At 36.7% G+C, this 24,036-nt stretch overlaps 1 protein-coding gene and 1 pseudogene across 2 annotated transcripts; one reads left to right on the top strand and one right to left on the bottom strand.

Moving 5' to 3' along the window:
• The first annotated feature begins 1,283 nt into the window (after positions 1-1,283).
• LOC130052491 (sorbitol dehydrogenase-like) lies at positions 1,284-10,260 on the top strand (annotated as a pseudogene).
• A 1,087-nt stretch (positions 10,261-11,347) lies between these two features.
• Positions 11,348-23,799, bottom strand: LOC130052493 (3-oxoacyl-[acyl-carrier-protein] reductase FabG-like). Of its 2 annotated transcripts, none has more exons than XM_056157644.1 (9): positions 23,705-23,799; positions 21,605-21,738; positions 21,418-21,510; positions 21,122-21,207; positions 16,552-16,645; positions 16,320-16,389; positions 13,202-13,238; positions 12,907-12,988; positions 11,348-12,360 (listed from the first exon to the last, which is right to left on the bottom strand). In XM_056157644.1, the coding sequence occupies exons 1-9, from the start codon at positions 23,748-23,750 to the stop codon at positions 12,205-12,207; spliced, it is 798 nt and encodes a 265-aa protein (XP_056013619.1). In that variant the 5' UTR covers positions 23,751-23,799; the 3' UTR covers positions 11,348-12,204. The 2 variants fall into 2 exon arrangements, with proteins under 2 accessions (XP_056013619.1, XP_056013620.1); XM_056157645.1 differs by having other exon boundaries at positions 12,907-12,970; positions 23,705-23,782.
• Between the last annotated feature and the right edge of the window lie 237 nt (positions 23,800-24,036).

The raw sequence follows: 24,036 nt of genomic DNA, 5'->3' as shown, positions 1-24,036 counted from the left end.
GGCGATTAGAATGACTAGAACTTTGAAAAGATGTATACGTAATAAATAAACTAAACATTTTTATGCATAAGACTATCTCAAGATCTCTCCTATGATTGATGTTATATACACAAGCAGTTAAAGGTGTAAATGGGGTAGGGGTGGAGATTGTGAAAAGTATCTAAAAGATAAAGTGCTAGGACCACCTCCTCCCCCCCCCCAACTTTCACAAATTCCTGATCTCCCTATGCCACCTATATATCGTTATTCCCTATTAATTGGTTTGATAAATTGATGCTGATTTAAGTTTATTTCACTCCTATCATCAAATGGAATCGAACGTAATAATTAAGTTTTAAAATGATTTGATAATCAACAACATTTATATATGTTACATGCATTAACAAAAAAGGAGGCAAATCGTAAACATTTTCTGAAATCTCGCCGATTTTTTCGAGTTTGGATCATGTGTCGGCTTTCTAAGATTCACTTTCATTTTGTTTTGAAGTGAAACACCTTCTGGGAATTTTGTGTCCTGAATGTTTTAGTAGGTTTGAATTTGGTATACGTAATTTGAATCAGCGACTGTGTGTATCTTTTTATCTTTTATTTTGACGGAAAATGTGAGGGTAGAAGTGCACTACGACTCGGAAGACAACATTCTGTTCTTACAGCGACGTCTCCATAAATGTGACCCACAAAATGTGAAAAACTTAAATATCAGATTAGTGGGAGCAATTAAGTGGTATGGGGACACATATGTCCTCACTGATATTCTTTCTCGAAATTCGATAGAGAGTATCATATAAAAACTATTAGTGTCCATATAGCTATACCCAACATATTAGTACTTTTTGGTACTACTGGTCAGTAAAGTGTGTATTATATTCTCTTCTAGACACAGTGATGACGTCCTCTTACTTATTGAGAAAGACTGAGGTTCCGTCAGAGAGAGAGAGAGAGAGAGAGAGAGAGAGAGAGAGAGAGAGAGAGAGAGCTTGTGCTTTTTTCCTGGAAAGACCTTCGGGATCCGCCTGTCTGTTTTGTACACGATCTGCCTGGCGGTTCCTGAAACTTTATCTTGCATTATGTAGGTCGGGCTGTTCTGTTTATCTAGTACAGATTCGCACATAAGGTAAGAATTCTGGCTGTAAATTATTTTTCAGTATCGGAAATCAAACATTCGACAAGACCAACTGAATTTCGCAGTAATTTTTGTGGTCAAACTTTATGATTAAAAGGGAGAGAAAAAATCTCTATAATGCACACTGACACGTATATATATTGAACTATTTCCCTTCTACGATATTACAGGCAGTATGAGCATTAGCAACCTGTCAGCCGTGTTGTATAAGAAGGGAGATTTGCGATTGGTGGTTAATATTTATATATACAAATTAACAGATCATTGATACTTAGTGTATTCTGCACACCACTATAGATTTCTATAACATAGATAAAAATGTCTGATTTCTGTATGTGTGGAAGCCACGTTTTTGTACAAACTGACCACTCCGTCCTAGTTTTCGATCTTATGAACTGTCCTAAATTTAACTGCGGGGAACGGTTATTTTATGATGAATATCCCTAGCCTACTATAATTAATTTTTTCTTACTTTAATTCTGCAACACTTCAAAACCTGATCACACTGATCTGAATTTTTACAAGAAAGAAAGAAAGAAAAACAAAGCATGCAGGTTTTTGATCAACAGGGGATTTACAGTCCGGGGGTGATATTGATAATAGAGTTGACCTGATAATGATAAAAGAATACGGCATTGAGTAAAAAAAGTTTCCCCGTTCCGACCCATTAGTTTGACATTTTAAGCAGATATGTTTCATTTTCTTAAACAAAGGGAAAAAAATTAAATCAATCACTATCACTCAATGGAGAAATCTTCTAAACATAAAGTAAATAAAACTTTATTCAACTGAGAGAAATCTTCTTAACACATATTTAAATTTTATTCAGCTAAAGAAATCTTGAGAATCTAAACATATAATGTATACTTAAATTCTATTTAATTGAAAAGAATCTTCTAAGCATAAAGAAAACTAAAAACCTATTCAACAGGAATAATGTTTTGTATTTTGAATAAGATGGTGGTGGTGATGGTGGTGGTGGTGGTGGGGGGGGGGTAGCGGCGTTTACGGCACTCTCCATGCGTCGCGATCAAGAACCACATAAAATGATATGAAGTCGTACTTGATACACGATAACACGTTAACTTTTGAGAAAGGCGATCTATGGCTACACGTACCTCGTAGAAATCTTTCATTCTGTTCAATGCATCCGTAATTCTCATGTGTAAGTCTATTTGTCTCTCTCTACTTCTATAGGTGGATTGTCCAATCAAAGACCCGGGACCAGGAGGTATAAATATTAAATCATTGAAGCGTCACTTTTAATTGTCTTATACCCGGTATCATAAGGTAGATATTAAATCATTGAAGCGTCACTTTTAATTGTCTTATACCCGGTATCATAAGCTTGTAGATATTAAATCATTGAAGTGTCACTTTTTATTGTCTTATACCCGGTATCATAAGGTAGATATTGAATAATTGAAGCGTCACTTTTAATTGTCTTATATCCGGAACCAGAAGGTATAGATGAAAGGTGAAGATAACAAACAGCGACAAATTTCATAAATCCCACAAGCAATACAAAACAGATAGTTGGGCAAACACGGACCCCGGACACACCAGAGGTGGGATCAGGTGCCCAGGAAGAGTAAGCATCCCCTGTCGACCGGTCACACCCGCGGCGAGCCCCACATCCCGACCAGGCAAATGGAGTAATCCGTTGTCAAAATCAGTGTGCGACGAACAGTATAACAATCAGTATAAAACAGTCAGACAGCATTTCACCCAATGATAGATTTTATTGGCAAACCAGATTGCCATAACAACCGTCAACTCTTTTGTCAGTATCTTGCCTCCATTTAAAAACCGACCGTACGCAGAACAAGCTCTTGTGTATCGAATCAGTTGAGAGATATAAACACCATACTCGGTATACAGGGGATAATGGAATATTGCTACATAAATGTGGGAAGTTAACGATGGAGTAGCTGATATCATCCCGTTAGTCATAAAGTTGAGTTGTTACATGTAGTTTGCCTTTAATATCTACTTTCAATAAAATATCTAAGATGAAGAAGAAGCGGCAGGCGACCCTGTGGTGTCTTTTATTTCGAGCTCACAGGGATATATCGATATTGAAGCGTCACTTTTGATTGAATGAAATAGACCACCCTAGATTGCTACATTGTATCTGGAACAAATCGATTACATGTTCATAAACATTATGCGACCCGACAGGGGCGGATCCAAGAAATTTTGAGGAGGGGGGGTTACCATTTTACCATGCATGATTTGTTTTCCAGGCGAAATGGGGAGGGCTTCTAACCCCGGACCCCCCACTCCCACCCCTTTGGCTGGTGTAGAGAATGCACATTACATGTATTGTGAATCACAGTTCATGTGACTAGATGTGCCGGTCCTCTTGCCTGTCACGTGACTGGATGTGGCTTTCCCCTTGCCTGTCACGTGACTGGATGTGACGTTCCCCTTGCCTGTCATGTGACTGGATGTGGCGTTCCCGCTAACTCCACTGATACCGTATATATATATATATATTAGTTTCACAGGACTTAAGTCACGTGCCTTCACCTATATCAACCATAAAGGCATAACTGCATAAAATAACAGATAAATTTACCATATATGGATACCCCCTTCTGCCCCAACCCGGTGTTGAACTCACGACCTGTGGAATCAAATCTAGCAGCGCGTGAATAGCGCGCTAGATGACGATGGAATTGTTGCCACGCTGTCACACGCTACACGGGCATTAAGAATGGAAATGGGATACAGTTATTTATCGTAAACATAAGAGGATCATTCAAGAATATTAGATACAAACAGATACAAACAACATTTGAAATATTTCATAAAGCGCAAAGAATGCAATGAACTCTCTCTCTCTCTCTCTCTCTCATGTACACACATGCATGCAACTATAGATAGACAATGCATAAATTAAAGATTCGTAAATGATTGAATTTGTACTATTTTTATGTATGTTTCAGATTGATTTTACACACTTTATCTTTCTATCTGTTTGTCTCTCTATCTGTTTGTCTTTCTATCTATTACAGAGGTGCAGATTGCTGTCCAGAGAGTGGGTATCTGTGGTTCTGATGTCAAGTACTGGAAAGAGGGTGCCATTGGTCACTTTGTGGTCACTAAACCGTTACTGCTAGGTCATGAAATCAGTGGAGTCATCAGTAAAGTGGGAGAGGGCGTCACGCACCTCAAAATAGGTATAGTCACGCACCTCAAAATAGGTATAGTCACGCACCTCAAAATAGGTATAGTCAAGCACCTCAAAATAGGTACAGTCAAGCACCTTAATATAGGTATAGTGACGCATCTTAAAATATATATAGTAACGCAGCCAAAAAGGAGGTCACAGAGTACGAATTTGTTGTACGCGCCGTGTGATTGGTTCGCAAAGACATTGCTTAGTCTCGGGATCATCCGAAGGGTCTCGGGATTATTCGCGGACCAATCACACGACACGTTATAAATTCGTACTCTGTGACCTCCTTTTTGGCTGCCAGTGGAAGAGATGAAGCCCTGTCCGATCAATGCACGCAAGATTGTGTCAAATAAAAGAGATGAGATGGGTTTTGAGTTGAAGAAACTTGTAGTATGACATCTCCCCGACCTGCCGCTCGTCAAAATTCCTTAGGTAACGCTGTAATTACTTGGAAAATGTGCCCGGAAACGGGGACCCCCTGTTTTGTTTCTTACCTTGTGTATTTTATTATACCGGTAGAAGGCCAATCTTTAAAGCTTACAAAAAGCGTGAAACGATTACATGAATCGAAAGAGGGATGAGATAGACTGGGAATTCATACATTTCAGAGAAATTATTGCCACCAAAAAAAAAATTATGAAAAAGGGGGGGGGTAATATCCATACTTCAGGTGCCTGTGATTAATGCAAGCGTCTTCTGATAGTGTAAATCTAAGTTTGTTAAATTCAGGGGGCCCAGAAGATAATTATAGAGTATTAAAGTTAGATATGGGTATATACCAGAAATAAAAAAAAAATCTTTTCAAGATTAGCAGGACGACACTGAATCACATCAGAATTAAAATGTTTTAAGTTTTGTTGATTCATTTATTCAAACCCTAACTAAGGCAATATCTCCTAAACTATTTAAAGTAGGGCTTTCATATTCCTTATGGCAAGAAATTTCATTTGATGCAATGATGTCTGACGAGGTGACCTTGGCCTTAAAGTTTGACTCAAATTTGAAAAATTTAACCGAAACTTTAATTTTGCTCATAAAGTGTGAATGCTGGGCGATATATCTTTGATATTTCATGTATGCCGTTCTCGGCACACCAATTTTGACTACGAATTTTTAGTTTACTTGATCAAGAGTTAGCGCTTACGGCGGGTAGACCGGTCGACAAGGGATGCTTACTCCTCTTAAGCACCTGGTCCCACCTCTGGTATGTCCAGAGGTCCGTGTCTACCGAACTTTTCATTTTGTATTCCTTGTAGGAGTGATCACTCTTCGATATCTTCGCTTTTCATGCATTCCCTTTGACAAGACCTCTCTTTTTGTTACCACAGATTTAGACGTTGTGACCTTGACACCTGATCTAGGATTTTACCTTACTTTTAAGAAAGGTTAACCTAGGCAATATCTTCTGAACTGTTTAAGGTTGGGCGTTAATATATTGTACTATTCCATGTCATGGTGTTTGTTATCTTGTGACATTGCATCATGGTTATGTTTTGTTTCTATTGGTCTAAGTTGAGGTCACAATATGGGGTAAGAATTTTTCACTGGAATAAAGATGACCAAAAATCTTTTAAAAATCACAATAGCTGAACAACAGCAGGGTCAAGGTGATTCGTGTGAGCGATGTGGCTCCTGAGGTTCTTGTTGTTTAAGGTTGTTGATAAACATTGCCGTCTCACTTTCAGGGGACCGTGTGGCGGTAGATCCACATATCACATGTGCGAGTTCTGCAAGACGGGCCGTTACAACATGTGTCCCAAAGTCTACTTTTTGGTCACGCCTCCTGACGATGGGGCCCTAGCCAGATATTTCGTGCATGCCGCAGATTTCACTTTTAAGTAAGTATACGCATGTGTAACAAGTACAATCCCTCAGTATACACTAATTTATTGATTGGAATGCAAGTAAAGGCACCAGTACAATACACGTACACCAGTACAATACACGTACACCAGTACAATACACGTACACCAGTACAATACACATACAATACACATATACCAGTACAATACACGTATACCAGTACAATACACGTACACCAGTACAATACACGCATACCAGTACAATACACATACACCAGTACAATACATGTACACCAGTACAATACACATACACCAGTACAATACACGTACACAAGTACAATACACGTACACAAGTACAATACACGTACACCAGTACAATACACGTACACCAGTACAATACACGTACACCAGTACAATACACGTACACAAGTACAATACACGTACAATACACGTACACCAGTACAATACACGTACACCAGTACAATACAAGTACACCAATACAATACACGTACACCAGTACAATACACGTACACCAGTGCAATACACGTACACCAGTACAATACACGTACACAAGTACAATACACATACACTGCACCACTACAGGTCATGTACACTGTACTTACACACCAGTACAATGTATGTACAATACACTTACACCAGTACTATACACGTACTCCAGTACAATACACGTACACCAATACAATACACGTACACCAGTACAATACACGTACACCAATACAATACACGTACACCAGTACAATACACATACACCAGTACAATACACGTACACTGCACCAGTACAGGTCATGTACACTGCACTTACACACCAGTACAATGTATGTACAATACAGTTACACCAGTACTATACACGTACTCCAGTACAATACACGTACACCAGTACAATATACGTACAACAGTACAATACATATACACCAGTACAATACATATACACCAGTACAATACATATACACCAGTACAATATACGTACACCAGTACAATACACGTACACTGTACCAGTACAGGTACAGGTCATGTACACTGCTCTTACACACCAGTACAATGCATGTACACTGCACTTACATTTTTACAACAGTTTTCCATTGGTCTCGATAACTCGGTGGTAGAGCTTTCCCTTTCTAACTGAGCGGGGCTCGAACTCACAACCTCACGGCCACGATGAAAACGATCTATTCCTGAACTACCGCGACCAATACCACACACGGTTAAAGTTATAATGTTTATGAAATAATGTCTTGATATAAAACTGTTTATTTTGACAGACTTCCAGATAACGTGAGCTTTGAAGAGGGAGCATGCGTAGAACCTCTTTCGGTTGGTTTACACGGATGTCGAAGAGCAGGTGTCACTTTGGGTCAAAAGGTCCTTGTGACGGGTGCAGGTCCAATTGGCCTTTGTGCCATGTTGAGCGCTAAGGCTCTGGGCGCCTCTGCTGTTTGTATGACAGGTAAAACTATATGTGTCATTTCACAAGTAGCCGGAACAAATTTAGTCTTTTGGACAAGGATGTTGAATGTCGATTCGGGGTCGGGTTTAAAACACTTCGTTGGAGGCAATAAACGCTTCCTTTGGTTATGAAATGAAGCTCGCTCGATGTGGTAGCCACTAAGATATGAAAATGTCAGAAATAGTCCATCGACTCAAATATGTTTTGTCCATAAGGACGACTTCGCCTCTTGTCCATGCATATGTTTTGTGTAACCAGATTCCATTATCCTTTTATTATCAATATGGCATCTAGACGTTTTTCTCCGTACGGGGATGTACATGCTTTGTATCATGTTCACTATGAATTTTCATATTTCGATTTTTTCGTCTGTCGACATTTTGATACAGTATACTTATATATGATAGACTGTATACAGTTATTGATAGACGATACTGTCAGCACAATGTACTACAACAATTGAATGTTTCATACTAAAACCAGATATAGACGCCTCGCGTCTTGAGTTTGCAAAGAAATGTGGCGCCACCCACACTTTTCTGGTGACGCGCGAGGACAAAGAGGAGGATGTAGCTGCGAAACTGGCGGATCTTATGGGGGCGATGCCAGACAGGACCATTGAGTGCAGCGGGGCACAGTTCGCCGTCAACCTCGCTGTTCACGTGAGTTGTACATGTATTGATGCGCATGACCTGATATTTCCTTAAGGGCATTTAGTACTTATGATAAAAATTTGAAAGAGTTTGTGCACTTTTGTTATTGTTAAAATGCCTATTCCCATTCAATGTGTAATTACATGTATTCTTATTGAAATTCAATGCTATATCATAACAAAATTGAAATTTCGCGCTCTTTTCTGCAAATCAAGATGAAATTATGACTATGATTGATTTACATTATCTAGAAGAAGGCCATATGAAGTGGATCCTTTTTTTCCTTAGAATATTTTGCGTATTTTAAAACTGACGGTGAAGAAGGTTTTCCACAGGAAATCATGGTTTCGTTAACATGCATGTACTCCAACGCAGCACATAAATATTTATACTTTTGTTTGTTTCAGGCTACCAAACCCGGGGGTCAGGTAATCATAATCGGACACGGACCTACCTCCGTTTCGTTTCCGGTTGTGGCCACTGTTGCCAAGGAAATAGAGATCAAAGGATCGTTCCGCTATGTCAACACGTAAGTCAGAGTTAGATAATATATTCCAATCAAATCGAATTCTGCTAGTGACGTCATTAACAAACCTTTATGCAACTGAATCCTGGGATCGGTTTTTCCAAAGTTGACCAACTTCAACGTAGTGTTAATATTGCGTTAAAGCTAACAAAATTGTTAAGCGTTGTTCAAAAGCGATTCATGCGTAAACTCTGTTATAACACTGTGTTACTTCTAATCCACCCCTAACTAACCTTTGTCAAATTTAATGGTAAAAAAACTTAACACAGTGATTCATCACGACTGTTCGATTATCACTTAATTAATCTACATCAAAGGAAACAGTTTTCGGACAGCCGCTGATTCTATAAAAATTTGAAGGATGAACATACGCGTAATTCAGAATGATCTTGAGAGGCCTACGAACCGACAAAGCTGTGTCCTGTATATATATATATATATATATATATATATATATATATATATATGTGTGTGTGTGTGTGTGTGTGTGTGTGTGTGTGTGTGTGTGTGTGTGTGTATAATGTTGATAGAGACCCGTATGTTTAATGCTGACAAAGACCGAATATACAAGATACCCGTATGTATGACGCTGACGGAGAGCCATTTCTATATGGGATAGCATGCATAATGCGAAGAACGTCCCTTACATTTTTCACTTACTTTTAATCTATGTTTTAGTTAAGATGGTCAGGTGTTGTGCTGCTAGAGGCATTTTGATTTTCGTTATTACGAGGTACGAGTATATCATTGATGTGTGATGGTTCTTGGACATCTTGGTTTATTTGTGTGAATGCTTCGAAGGTTATTGTAATTTTAAAGTTCGTGATCGATTTGCATTGTTTCGTTGTTGTGGTGCGGATTGAGTAGTTGACCCATGGGAATTTTTTTCCAGTTAGTAGTTAACCCACTATGACATAATTCGTGGTAGTTAGATTCATGTAAAACGATCAATTTAGTGTTTTTGTTTCCCGCGTTAATGCAGACTTTTTCATTTTTGATCTAAAAAAAGAAAAAAAAAGAAAATCTTTGTAACAATTGGTCCTACCTAAGTGCAGATTGTCATATGGTTTTTCGCTGTTGAAGTTGGTTTGCAAGTAAAATTAAGTCATTGTTGCAGTTGGCTCGAAGTAAAATTTTTGTCGTTGTTTTCATTGTTATAGTTGGCCCACGATGATAGAAATGATCTCCTGTGGCAAAATTGACGTTAAGCCGCTGATCACACACCGGTTCAGACTGGAGCAGACCTTGGACGCGTTTGAGATGGCCAGAAGTGGACAGGGAGTGAAAGTCATGATTAACTGCGGACAGTGACGTCATACGTACAAGAATGACGTACACGAATGATCCAAGAAACGAACTATTACATGTAGGTTGTAACTCATTTAGTCTGTTGTCAAATTCCTTGAAATTTAACAAACTGTCTGCTATGTACAGACTATTCAAATATATCAGGCAATGTTTTTGTATATCCTTTATATTCAATGAGTACATTAAACTCAAAATTGTCTCTTTTTTGCATTTGAAACGTACACCAATTCATGAATACATAAATTAGACTCTGAAAAGAACAACCACAGTGTTATAGTACAGTACAATGTATATACTGGTCTTTGACACATGATAATCCTTTAAAAACAGTGCAGTATTTATGTTAGCACTGTGATCTGATTAAAATCAGATTCTATGACCCGCTCACGTAAATCGCTGTACTAAGGATCCCTAGATATGCGTGAGCGGATCATAATATATAGGGTAAGATTTTAATCAGATTGGTTAGCACTGATAGTGTGCAAATACAGTCAGCCACTCAATGAATTGTCTCTTCAAACAAGAGTGAGACATCACATACATGTAGATAAGAGTCAAACTTCCACCAGAGTTCGTTTGCTCACAAACCAAACTCTTCCACTTAGGCATTATGGGATAGCGATTTCTTAGGCCGCGTATACTGTGACGTCACTGTAGAATGACGAAAAAACATAACGTCAAACGTAAACAACTTTCAAAACAAGAACGTAAACATCAAGTTCATTACTTTACACAATAATTTGAACAGAGTCTCCCTACTTTTTAATGATCTTTTGATCATTTTATGTTTAAAATAAAATCCATACTTTTATATTAATGCTCTCAATATCAATATTTTCAAACTTTTAACTGCGAACTACTTCTTTAGTGTTATTTGCCTGCGTGATAATCGCGGATTCACAATATACAAATATGTATATTGTGCTGCGTCACATAGGAGAGGTCTATTCGTAGGTGACGTAATGAGGCCTCGACGGGGAGTTTGGATAAGAGTGAGACTTCACACAGACAAGAGTGAGACGTCACACAAACAAGAGTGAGACGTCACACAAACAAGAGTGAGACGTCACACAAACAAGAGTGAGACTTCATACAAACAAGAGTGAGACGTCACACAAACAAGAGTGAGACGTCACACAAACAAGAGTGAGACGTCACACAAACAAGAGTGAGACGTCACACAAACAAGAGTGAGACTTCACACTAATTTTGACTACCATGAACGTCAGTTGTCCGCATTCTAAATCAGCATTGCCCGTGTATAAACATTAACACAACTATTTCCGCTTTATCAATTACTCTTTATTCTTTATCATGTTTATTCTCAGGTAAATGTAAAAAAATAACTTTAGCGATTGAAATGCACGCGATTAACAACAAAACCAAATGAATGGTGTAATATATATATGTTGAGCTTGGAATGATCTCTAGAATTTACAAATACCAAAAGTCCTCAATTTCTTTCTAACGTAGATCAAACCAAGTTACTGCATAGATTAATGTATTCAGGAATATATACATGTACACAGTAATACTGAGCCTCGGCAAAGTGTCAGTATCACAAAGTTACGATATATAACTTTCTATATACTAGTATATATATATATATATATATATATATATATATATATATATATTAGTATATAGAGAGTTTCACTCTCAATAATAATTATATCCGGTTAAAATCTAGAAGTGGCTGTGTATAGTTTTGTTTTATGTTCTTAGCAAGATATCAAGGACGTGTCAGGGGCGAGATCAAAAGATCGATGTCGGATAAAAATCTAAATTCAAATAGCTAGGGGAGGGGGGAATAAAATCTCTCGTAAGTTTCTGTCATCCGACAACGATTACACTTTAGTGGAAAAAGAAAAAAAAAAACCAACACAAACGACTGTTAAAAAGCACATGATAATATTACATTTTAACGAACATTTAACAGTTCTGATGTACACTTTCATTGGTGAATAAACAGTAGAAGAGATATACAGAGTGTTATCTATAATCGTATGTTTTTACTTGTTAATCGATTAGTTTCAACATTCATCATATTTAGTTTTGTATGGGGAGGGGGAGGGGGGTGAAAACGACGTGATTTTTTTTTCAGACATTGAACTTTTGATCTCCCCCATTATATATCTTCTTATCACGGACAAAGAACGTTTCTACCGCCATCCACTGGTAATTGTACACCCGTGATGAAGGAAGCACTGTCTGATGCCAGGAAAGCAATCGAATTGGCCACTTCCTCCACCTCACCTGACCGTCCTAGCGGATGTTTTGTTTTGGAGAGCTCTAGAAACTACAATTAGACAAAATTATGTCATCACTACTTTGTCATCTTAAAACTGAAATTGTTTTCATTGTATTCCATTGTGTTTAAACGAGTGTATCCAACGTTAAGTGCAGCTGTTAATTACCAATCATATTGTACAACGCGGATAAAATTATATTTTTAGTGTAGACAATAAACTAGAGCAAAAGTATTTCCCATTCTAGACTCTCAAGAGAACAGTGGATTATAGGCTCATAGTCAAAGTATTCTGTTTTTGAAGTTCTTTCCAATTTATAAAATTGTATAATGTACGTCCTAAACCTCTGACACATCATTAATGAAGTAATTGTAATTATACTTGAAAATTTAAAACTCAGAACACTAGTTGGGCACTAGTTTTAAACTAACCACTATTTAGAGCTACTACTGCTGATGATATGAACTTTTAAAGCTACGCGGTGAGGGTGTACATACATGCATAGAGTAAATAAACAGATATAGCAGGCTACCAAAAACATTTCAAAATAATTTAACTCTACCATCTTAATTGTTCTACCTTACGTCTGTGCTTACCTCCTGATAGGCCTCTTCATTTCTTCCCAACGTCTTGAATAAATCAGTAATTATAGCACCGGGGCTACAAATACATGAACATCTAAATAAAGATCTTCTAATCAAGGTAAAGGATTTATCCGTAGAGTGCTATACCCTTGATATCAATGAGCGTATGCGTTTCAAAAAATCATTACACTAATGGTATGAACTAAATTGTCTTTTATCAATCATAATTATTCATTACAAGTAATGAAAAATGCTAAAAGATGTTAGCTGATCGGACGTATTTGTAGTTTGCTAAAAATACACTTACTTTACACTGTTTACCCGGACCTGTTTAGGGGCCAACTCTGAAATAGCATGATACATTTTACAATGCTTCATGACATCATACATTTCTGTTGCAAAACTAATAGTAAATACGATGTACTGTGAAAAAGTGGGTATAAAGAACAGTGGTCAATCTCATTATTTCATAACGAATAGCAACATTAAAAATAGGACAAACACGGACCCGTGGGCATCCCAGAGTTGTGATCAGGTGCATGGGATGACTAATCATCCCTAGTGGACCGTTTACACCCGCCATGAGCCCTTTATCTTGATCAAGTAAACGGGGTAGTCCGTAGTCAAATCAGTGTGAAAATAGAGGCCTGGTCATGCGTATGAAATGAATAAAAGCATTATAACGACCATGGAATTCGTGAGAAACTGACTTCAAAACCCCTGTACATTAAACTTATTTGTTGATAGCCTGCCTCGATGACAAACCCCTGTACATTAAACTTATCTGTTGATAGCCTGCCTCGATGATTAATCACAAGTAGGACATACTCTGGTGTATTGAATCAGTTGAAAAACATAGACACATCATGCAAGTGATAAGTTAGCATTGCTACATAGATATGGGCGTTGTCAGTTTGCCATTGACATTTATGTTCAATAAAATATTTAAGTATGAAGAAGATACAAAAATAAACTCTGTGGTTTCTTTTATTTCGAGTTCACTGGGATATACCCTGGTATCAAAACAACATATGAATGACAAAATAAGATTATTATCTACCATTATAAAGTCTCCAAAACGAAGTACTAGCTGTATAAAAGTCGTTTTTTCTGAGTACTACTATTTTCCTCCCATGACAAAATCCATGCAAATTTCAACTTCATTTAAAGAATCTAAATCAGGAAGACTTTGATTTTGAAATTTGGTGTAATATGACTTTGATCCTAGTTTGTAGGTCCCAACATCCTCTTATCATTTTTTATGATGCAATGTCTCTATCCGTCCTGGTTCTAGAGCTATACAAGTTTTTATGGTCATAGGTTAAGGTCACTGGAGTCACTTGACTTTGATACTAATTTGTAGGTCCTGTCACTCTCAATTCATTTCCGAAAACCCCAATACTCTATCTATCATATATGTCAAGTTGTATCTGTTAAATTTTGGAATTAGTTTTCCCCTCCAGAGAGATCCCCCAGTCTGTACCTAAACACCCTCAATCTGAACACAAAAACATTTCTGCAGATCTAGATACACTGTCCTACCATATCTTTGAATATCTATTACTTTCATCAACTGGTTACGGAGAACGGTGTCGGACAGTTTTAGGCGCGAGAAAGAAGCGAAAGAAAGAAAAGAACCGAGCAAAAAACAATAAGTCTCCAAACTTCGTTTAAGAGACTTAAAAATGAGTATTGTTAATAGATAAAACGTCTTCAATATTTCTAAATGTCGAGTTAAAGGCCTCAGCAAGAGATTTATTCTTCTCATGTATAATCTTTTGAGCAAATATTGCCTCATAAGGATATAAAAACGTATCAGGTAATAATGGAGCACAATTCTTGCCCAGCAGAATTTCGATAGAGTGGTGTTTAACAAAGTAATTTTTCGATGATTGATAACATTTGATGTTACAGGGGTTTCAGCAGTCTCGTTTAAAGTCACCATTTCGCAACATCTATGGTCGTTATAACGATCTAGTGTGCCATTTCAACCTATCATCGAGACAAATGCTGTTTGACGTGTTTCCTAACGATTGTTAGTTCGTTCTTGACACACTGATTTTGACTACGGATTACTCCGTTTACCCGATTAAGACATAGGGATCACGACGGGTGTGACCGGTCGACAGGAATACTTACTCTTCCTAGGCACCTGATCCCACCTCTAGTATGTCCAGGGGTCAGCGTTTGCTGAATTCATTTTTGGGTATTCCTTGTGAGAGTTATGAAATTGATCACTGTTCGTTATCTTCGCCTTTAACGATAAGAATATTTCTGTGTTTCATTTTTATTGAGAAAGCAGCTGCCTATGATGTCAAACAGCCCAGTGTTTACTTTATTGTAAAGAATGGTGGTGTACAGTGCTGAAAAGTGAAAAGGTGATGATATTGAACAGCGATTAAGCTCAAACTTCAATGAAAGATACGAAATTTAAAGATCAGAGGTGGGATCGGGTGCATAGAGGAGTAAGCACCTCCTGTTGACCGGTCACACCCACCTTGAACCATATATCTGGAAAAGGTAAATGGGGCAATTCGCAGTCAAATTTAGTAGACAAAGAACTGCTAAAACGAGATTGTTGAAACCCATGTAACATCAACATATTTATCCGTAGACCATAGTCTGCCTCGTCTTAAAAACTGATCATAAGCACCACAGAGCTCACGGCGAGTGTGACCGGTCGACAAGGGATGCTTACTTCTCCTAGACACGTGACCACATATCTGGTATATCCAGTGGTCCGTGTTTGCCCAACTGTCTATTGTGTATTGCTTATAGATATATGTAGGAATTTTGAGATTGATCACTGTTTGTTATCTTCACCTTTCACGCAAGTGATAATGGTATAATACAACATGTACATCGATATGGGAAGGGAGAGGGGGAAGCTGAAGTTGTCACGTTTGTCATAAAGATGAAACAAATGTGGAAGACTACGTGATGTCTTTGATTTTGAGTTTACTGGGATATATCAAATCGACATATGAATGAAATTGTGTATTGTTTATAGATAAATAATCGTCGATATAGCTGCATTGTAAATGTCGAGTTAAAGGCCACAAAAAGCCCTATGTTCTGATTCTGCTTATGTGGAAAAAAGATTTGTAACTTCAATTTATATAAACTACTTTTAAAATCCACATTTGATATACGTCACTTCCCTAGGGTTAGGGTTAGCTGTTCCTTCAAAGGAGTTAACATATCTGTGAAGAGCAAAGATAGGGGCTTAATAGACCATTTACTTGATAAAAAGATATGAAATCACAAAGTAACTACTTTCTGCACATATGGTAGGAAAAAATGTATTTACTGTTCATCTATATTCAATTTAATTCAAATGATCCATTTAGTGTCACTGCTCTGTATATATATTCTGACAGAAACTGATCACAATGGAGAATTCTGACAAAAAACAGAACACCTACCTATTGCAGTACACCTAGTAAAGTGATCTAGGGCACTCTTGGACACACAGTATGGTAACAATTCAGGAAACTAAAAAAATATATATATAGTGTCACTCTTACATGAATATCATTAACTTTTGATAAGGTTTAAATCAGGTTTTCGAAATAAGAAAAGTAACTCTATGAATCTTCAGAATTTCCCATCAGGGATGCATTCATTAATTGCAAGTGAGAAATTTAGAATACTCACTGATCTGATACTTGCGATACTTGATACATTAACAATGTTTCCCTTTGCATTGACGAGATGTGGAACTGCAAGCATAGTCAGATGATAAATAGCTCTGAAAACAGATCATTTTCGTTAAGACATGATCTATGCGAGGATGTCTGATGTCTTTTAGGCAGTTTATCCTTTGTTTGATTAGTTGATGAAAGGTTAAGATAACGAACAACAACCAACCCCACAACTCCTTTAAGGAATACAAAATAGAGAGTTGGGCAAACACGAACCCTTGGATATACCTGGGGAGGAATAGGGTAATTAAGAGGAGTAAGCATCGACCGGTCACACCCACCATGAAACCTATGTCTTGATCAGGTAAACGGAGTAATATGTAGTTTAAATCAGTGTGCCAAGAACGACCTAACAATCGGTATGAAACACGTCAATTACCCACAGATAAAAAGTATTTACAAACTAGATCATTATAACTACAGACCCTGAAGCGTACTACTACACCACTTGCACGGAACGGTACGAAACGATTCTTGCACGGAACGGTGAACGATTTGCACGAAACGCTAAACGATCTGCACGGAACGATGAACGGTTTGCACGAAACGCTGAACGGTCTGCACGGGACGGTGAACGCTTTGCACGAAACGCTGACCACTTTGTAGGCGTGGCTTGCACGCTTTGTGAACGGTCTGCACGATACAGTTAACGTGGCCTGCACGCTTTGATTTTTTCGATATTATTTGGTTCAAATAGTTTCAATATTATTACAATATTCTAGATATTAAAAAAAGGTTGAGAAAGAAATGATAATGATTCATTTTCAAATGATTGCTCATGTACGACGCGGTAAATTTCGTTTTTGCTTATTATATCAATGAACACGTTGGAATGAAAAGAAAGGAATTTTTTTTATTTCGGAAATAAAAGAAAAATATGCAAAAATCATATTGTCACGGAATATTGATTAATCAAATTTTATTGATTCATTGCTCTATTAAATTCATAGAAACTGAATATGAAATGGTTGCCTCTGTTTCGCTATTTTTGTACATTCATTTTGAGTGTCGTTAAATTACCTTTGCAATTTGTATATTCCAGTCCTCTTCCCAAAAACAGATGTTGAATAAACCTATACATTTTATACACATGTGTACGTGTATGAAAACAGATGAAGCGATTTCAAGAAATTTCTCGTCAGGAAAGATTGAAATATTTTTGGGCGGGGAGAGGGTTGTGAACGGTCTGCACGAAACGCTAAGCATGACCTGCACGCTTTGATTTTTTTCCGGCATTATTTGTTTCATCCTGGGGTTAGTTTAAACAAGGAATAGTATAATGACTTACGAAGACGTTGGAATAAAACGAAATGAATATTTTTTAACTTCGGAAATAAAGGGAAAAGATGCATAAATTGTATCGTCATGGGATATTTATTATTCAACTTTATTTATTCATTGCTCTGTTAAATTCATTGAAAAAGTCGCGTCTGTATCGCTATTTTTGTACATTCAATCTGAGTGCCGTTAAAACACGTGTGCAATTTGTATATTCCAGGCCTCTTCTCAAAAACATATCTTGAATAAACCTATACATTTTTACATATGTGTGTGACAACAGATAAAATGATTAAAGAATTCTCGTAAGACTGGAACATATTCTCGGGCGGGAGGGGGTGCATCTAGACTTAGAATTAGCCAGTTGTTAAGAACCTGTCACCTTGGATAAGAAGGGAAGATACAAAACAAAAAGAAACAATCAAAATATGATTGAAATAGATTGAGAAATAAATCATATAAATGAATATATAAAATAAATAATTACAAACTACAGCAATGGTCAACAGATATACGAGCGGATCTAACATCCAATTTTAATTAGATTGTTGCATTTGCCTCAATTTAAACTGCATTCATTTTTGAGAGACAAAACACCTCTTTTGTCATACTTCAATTGCTCCCGCCGATTTTCACACCTTCTGTAAGAATGTTAATTTCAAATACCCGGATTAACTGACTTCTAGTATTGTGGTAAAAAAAAAGGACCTTGGATTTTGCGTAGAATATACAAGTTATACACAGGTCGGTCTTTGCATTATGCAGACAGTTCCGATAAACGATTTTCATGAAAATACTTTTTATTTAATAAGAGAAACTTGATCATACAAATGTAACAAGACAAATAAATTATTCCTACATGCAAATAAAAAAAAAAAAATAAAAAAAAAATGAGGGCAGATATTTACATATCTCTGCACTTGTTAGAAACTATCAAGTGTGATAAAATAGTATCGAATTTTGCTCTACCTGGTAGTTTTATAATAAACTGTTTTCTTTCGATTATTTGCAGATTTTCACTGTTGAAAGCCCATCTTGGAGACATTTTGAAATAATTGGTCAAATTCCCAACAATGTTTAACTGTCCTATATCCCATGCCGAAATGACTTGCACGGTCTGTACGTTTCTAAGGGCGTGATTTGAACCATCTGCACGTTTCTATGGGCGTGATTTGATCATACACGGAACAATTCTTGCACGAAACGATTTGCACGGAACGATGAACGGTCTGCACGAAACGGTAAACGGTCTGCACGGAACGTTGAACGGTTTGCACGGAACGGTGAACGGTCTGCACGAAACGCTGAACTGTCTGCACGAAACGGTGAATGGTCTGCACGGAACGAAACGAAACGCTTTGGAGGTGTAGTAGCACGCTTCAGGGACTGTAGTCTGTACCATACAATTTGCGAAATGGTGACTTTAAACGAGACTGTTGAAATCGCAGTAGCATCAGCTTGTTTTGTCGATAGCCTGTATAGATTTAAAACATGATCCCATCTTATGAAGCAGTTGGAGTATAAGTACGATTACCAAAAGTGGAATTAATGTCAAGTTCGTTTAAAATGCAGTTGTAATAATGAGCCTTACAAACTAAGACAATGTTATTACAAGCTTTGTCAGCTGGAATCAACACATATTCCCCATGTAACCTATCTAATTCTTTTATCACTTCTGGTTTACTAAACACAGAATGATAAATGGTATGTACTTTTGTTTTGATATGTCTAATGGGGGATTTAAAAATTCCTCACATACTTTTAATCCATTCTGACAATGTATGAAGTTTTTCTTCTTCATATTTAGCCCATCGTTTGGCATAATCTTCGACAGAATTCATAATAGAGATGAAATTATGTCGCCAATTGAAAGACCGATGTTCTCTGTATTTAGGACCTTTTAGAATAAGTGATTTGAAGTACTGATTTTCAACTATGTCAATATCACCAGTAATGACATGTCCAGCTGGACTATAGTTGAAAGAAGATTAAGAACAAGAACACGTAGATTAAGTATAAGATAAACTATATCTAGGCACTGCAAAATGTGTTTATAAATAGACAGTTTGGATGTAAAAGCAGAAGTATATTGGTAGGAAATAATAGGTAGAGACTTGAACTTGAAATAAGTTGGAATACACGACTGAACCCTTTTATGACAAAGAATGTTGCTTTTGTTGACGGCATCTATTCCTTTGTAAATTTGAGCATAAAAAAAATTGCGGCGTGATTGTGAAGGAATATCATTCATGATCCGTCGTTATTTAAAGAGCCTGTGATTGGAAACATCCATAATCATAGAGTTCAGTCTATATTCAGGTGTAGACTAGCTGTGACTTCTTCAAATATTGTATGTAAAACTCTCAATGGAACAGAGTAAAATTTTGTACTAATATGATGTGGACCTAATTGTCTTTTGACGTAAGGTAAAAGTGAATCAAACGTGACATCAATTGATATGAATAAAAAGCGGAAATTAGCGTCAGAATTAAAAGAATTGATAAATAAAAAGGCAAAGGTGCACAGATTAAATCCCGCGCGAAATGCATAGATGAAGGAGAAACGAACTCCTTTTTTTCATCAAACTTAAATCTTCTCACCAAGAAAATAATATTATCAAACGTATCAAATATGAAGATAATATTACCACCAACTGTAATGCTTATTTAGGTAAAATGTGTGATTTCTACACAAAATTATACAAATCATCGAATATTGACGATAATAACATTAAATCCTACTTAGATAGTACCACTATATTAAATATAGTTAACGAAAAACAAAAATTAGAATTAGATGAGGTTCCGTCAATGAAGGAATGTGATGAAGCTGTCAAAATGTTACAACATAATAAATCGCCAGGCTTGGATGGTTTACCAGGCGAGTTCTATCAAACTTTCTGGTGATAACTAAAACCATACTTTTACAATAGTTTAACACAAACTTTTAATCATCAACGCATGACATTGCTTTAATCACGCTTATCCATAAAAAGGGAGATAAATCAAACTTAACAAATTATCGAACTAACAGTCTCACAAACACGTTATTTCTGGTGATCAAAGTAGAACAGAGATGCTATTTCCCAACCATTCAGTAAATAACGATCAGTTATAAACTATAACATTAGTATTTGTTACATATTCCTCGATCTGCTGTTGTGTGTATATGGCTAGTTCTGTAATCCGAAAGTACAGGCATATATGATGTTTTGTACAAATTGTGTATTCACATTTATATATTACCTGACGTTGGTATTCATGCATTCATCATATTGCTCCAGTGATGTTGTTTCAATGCTTCCAGATTTCAATATCCCTGCATTATTGACCTATTATTTTGAAGAAGAACTTGAAAATAAAGATATTCATGGAATGAAATAGAATGCATTTTCAAGCTTTATAAAAAGTTCATTTTGGCTTATTCTCAAAGTATGTATACATGTTATTCAATTATTATCCATGCTGATCATAAGCATGCTACAGCATAAATTTAGTGTACATGTAGTGTGTTCAACCAAATATGTTACACTCGTACATACCAGAATGTCCAATTTTCCATAATGTTTTACTGTTTCGTCAACAAGTCGCTTAACAAAATCTTCCTTTGTCAAATCACCGCTAAGAGTCAACGGCTAAAAGAACAAAGAGAGCGATGTGGTAACACTTCATTTCCTAAACTGCTTTCAAGTGTATGGCAACGACAATAAATTTACAGTAATATCTAACCCTTTTTCCATTTTCTTTTTCACACTGGGCAGCCGTTTCAGCTAAATTGTCAACATTTCTGCCTGTGATGGATACCTTCGCACCAAGCCTACAAAACAAAATGGCTGTTCCTGCCCCAATACCGGAACTGGCACCTGGAAATTACACACAACACAGTGATGGAGTGTAGCCGTTATACTCCATGTTTTAAGAAAGTATACAAAGCGGAGAAACATCGCAAAGAAAGTTCCTCAGCTAAGGTAGAATTGTATACAAACGTACAAGCAAACGTGTACTAGCCGATCTACAATAGTTTTATTAAAACGACCCTAAGAAAAGTAGCATGATGTTTTCTACATTAATAGAATATCGGATTTTATGCAAAGAATTGTTCATTGAGGTAAGTAGGTAAGCAATTCGTACTTAAAATCGGACCTATTTACAATGAACAAGTAACATGGGGTAATAAACTCTTTAACCGACTATAAACTCTTTAACCGACTATTGAAGAATTTGAAGAATATGATATCATGAATGAATCTCATTTGCTTATCGTGGATCAGGCGCTTACACTCTTCATAGGAGTTATGAGATTGATCACTGTTCGTTATCTTCAGCTTTCACATATATAGAGAAATACAAGGTTAAAGGCAAAGAAAGTCATTTAAAGAATTTTATTTCAAGGAAAGATGAGTATGTATGGATAATGTATTTTACGTCTTATTGAGAAGATCTTGGCAATAGCGAAATCCTTAGATGTGTAAGGTTTAATTCCACATGTTCATTGATGATTTGCTAAACCCCACATCCCATATTTTGACATACGCAAAGAGTGAACAAATTTCTGGGTTGCTTTACTATAGACAATGGTTTCCTCTGCAAAAACGTTTACTAAACCACAGACTCAAAAGTTCTTCTTTTACCCTCATACAATATAAAGGTAGGTATCTTCAAAATGTATGCTAGCGCTGGAGAAGAATTGAATCCCAAGGCAGTCAATTTGCGGACATTCTAAAGAATATTGAATGAGTTTTGTCCTCGCAGAGTAATCAGGAAACCCTGTGCAGACCTATATCAGAAGTGTCAAGAGTTGTCAAGCCATCCATCAAGGAGCATTGTTGTGCACTTTTAATATTTAGAGTAATGTGATCAGTGATCAATTTGGCTCAGGTATTTCCGATTGTTTGTGATTGTTAATAGGTTATGAAATAATGCTGTTTTATATGTTTTTGCAACCCGACCACTAAATTTTGTCCGTGAGGGTCATGATTCTAGAAAACAATTACCATAATACAAACAATATATTTTTAAGTACCCTTTTTCGTAGGCAACTGAATCAGGACTCTAGGTACTGCATTTCAATACGGATGCAATGATAATATATACATTGTAGGAAATTTGACTTGTCCACAAGGAAATAATGTGAATGTAAAACTTATACGGTACCAATTTTGATGCACCAGATGCGCATTTCGACAAATAATGTCGCTTCAGTGATGCTCAACCGAAATGTTTGAAATCCAAAATAACAATAAACTTGCTAGAGCTATTTTATGCAAAAAAAGAGTGCCAAAAAAGTGGAGCCAAATTCGTCTAAGGATAAGAGCTATGCATGAGGGAGATAATCTTTAATTTTGAAATGAATTTCTAAATTTTATCACAATTAAATATACATCCGTATTTTCAAGCTAGTAACTAAGTACTCAGCTACTGGGCTGTAGAGACCCTCGGGGACTAACAGTCCACCAGGAGAGGTCTCGCTCCAGGGGTTATAATGTAAAACTTGTACGGTACCAATTTTGATGCAGCAGATGCGCATTTCGACAAATAATGTCTCTTCAGTGATGCTCAACCGAAATGTTTGAAATCCGAAATAACAATGAAGTTTTAGAGCTATTTTAGGGAAAAACAGAGTGCCAAACAAGTGGAGTCAAATTCGTCTAAGGATAAGAGCTATGCGTGAGGGAGATAATCCTTAATTTTGAAATGAATTTCTAAATTTTATAACAGCAATTAAATATGCATCCGTATTTTCAAGCTAGTAACGATGTACTTAACTACTGGGCTGTAGAGACCAAATATCATAAAATCATATAATTGTAACATTTTGCTACGACAAACCTGTAATCAATGCAACTTTTCCATCCAATTTAGAAATAGCAGACATGGCGGCTAGTTGCTCAAAATCTAAATATATCGCTAAGGATGTATGGAGGCCAATTTGGACATTTTTTCGTAATAATATATAGTGTTGCAAATTATCTTTGTTACGCCAGACATGATGAGTAATTTGCTAGTTGATATTTGGCATACTCTCTCAGCACTTGATTAATCTGTGATTTCTCCATCAATTTTTAATAATTTCCAGCTGAGCTTGCTTTTACAGAATCCTGGTTTGTCGACATGATTGTATTCCAAAAGAATTGGTAAGCTCTGTTGACAACGAGACAAGG

Source organism: Ostrea edulis, chromosome 3 (assembly GCF_947568905.1).
Source record: "Ostrea edulis chromosome 3, xbOstEdul1.1, whole genome shotgun sequence".
Taxonomy (NCBI): Eukaryota; Metazoa; Mollusca; class Bivalvia; order Ostreida; family Ostreidae; genus Ostrea; species Ostrea edulis.
Note: the sequence above shows the minus strand (reverse complement) of the source record. Positions and strands in the feature narration are given on the sequence as shown.

What these genes read in the sequence shown, in the direction of transcription:
- LOC130052493 (XM_056157644.1), bottom strand. Translation starts at nt 23,750, where the DNA reads ATGTCTGCTATTTCTAAATTGGATGGAAAAGTTGCATTGATTACAG. An exon ending in TGCATGAATACCAACGTCAG is followed by an intron (nt 16,646 to 21,121) that starts GTAATATATAAA and finishes ATCTGTTTTCAG; the next exon opens with AGCTATTTATCATCTGACTA. An exon ending in GTATCGCAAGTATCAGATCA is followed by an intron (nt 16,390 to 16,551) that starts GTGAGTATTCTA and finishes ATATTTTTTTAG; the next exon opens with TTTCCTGAATTGTTACCATA.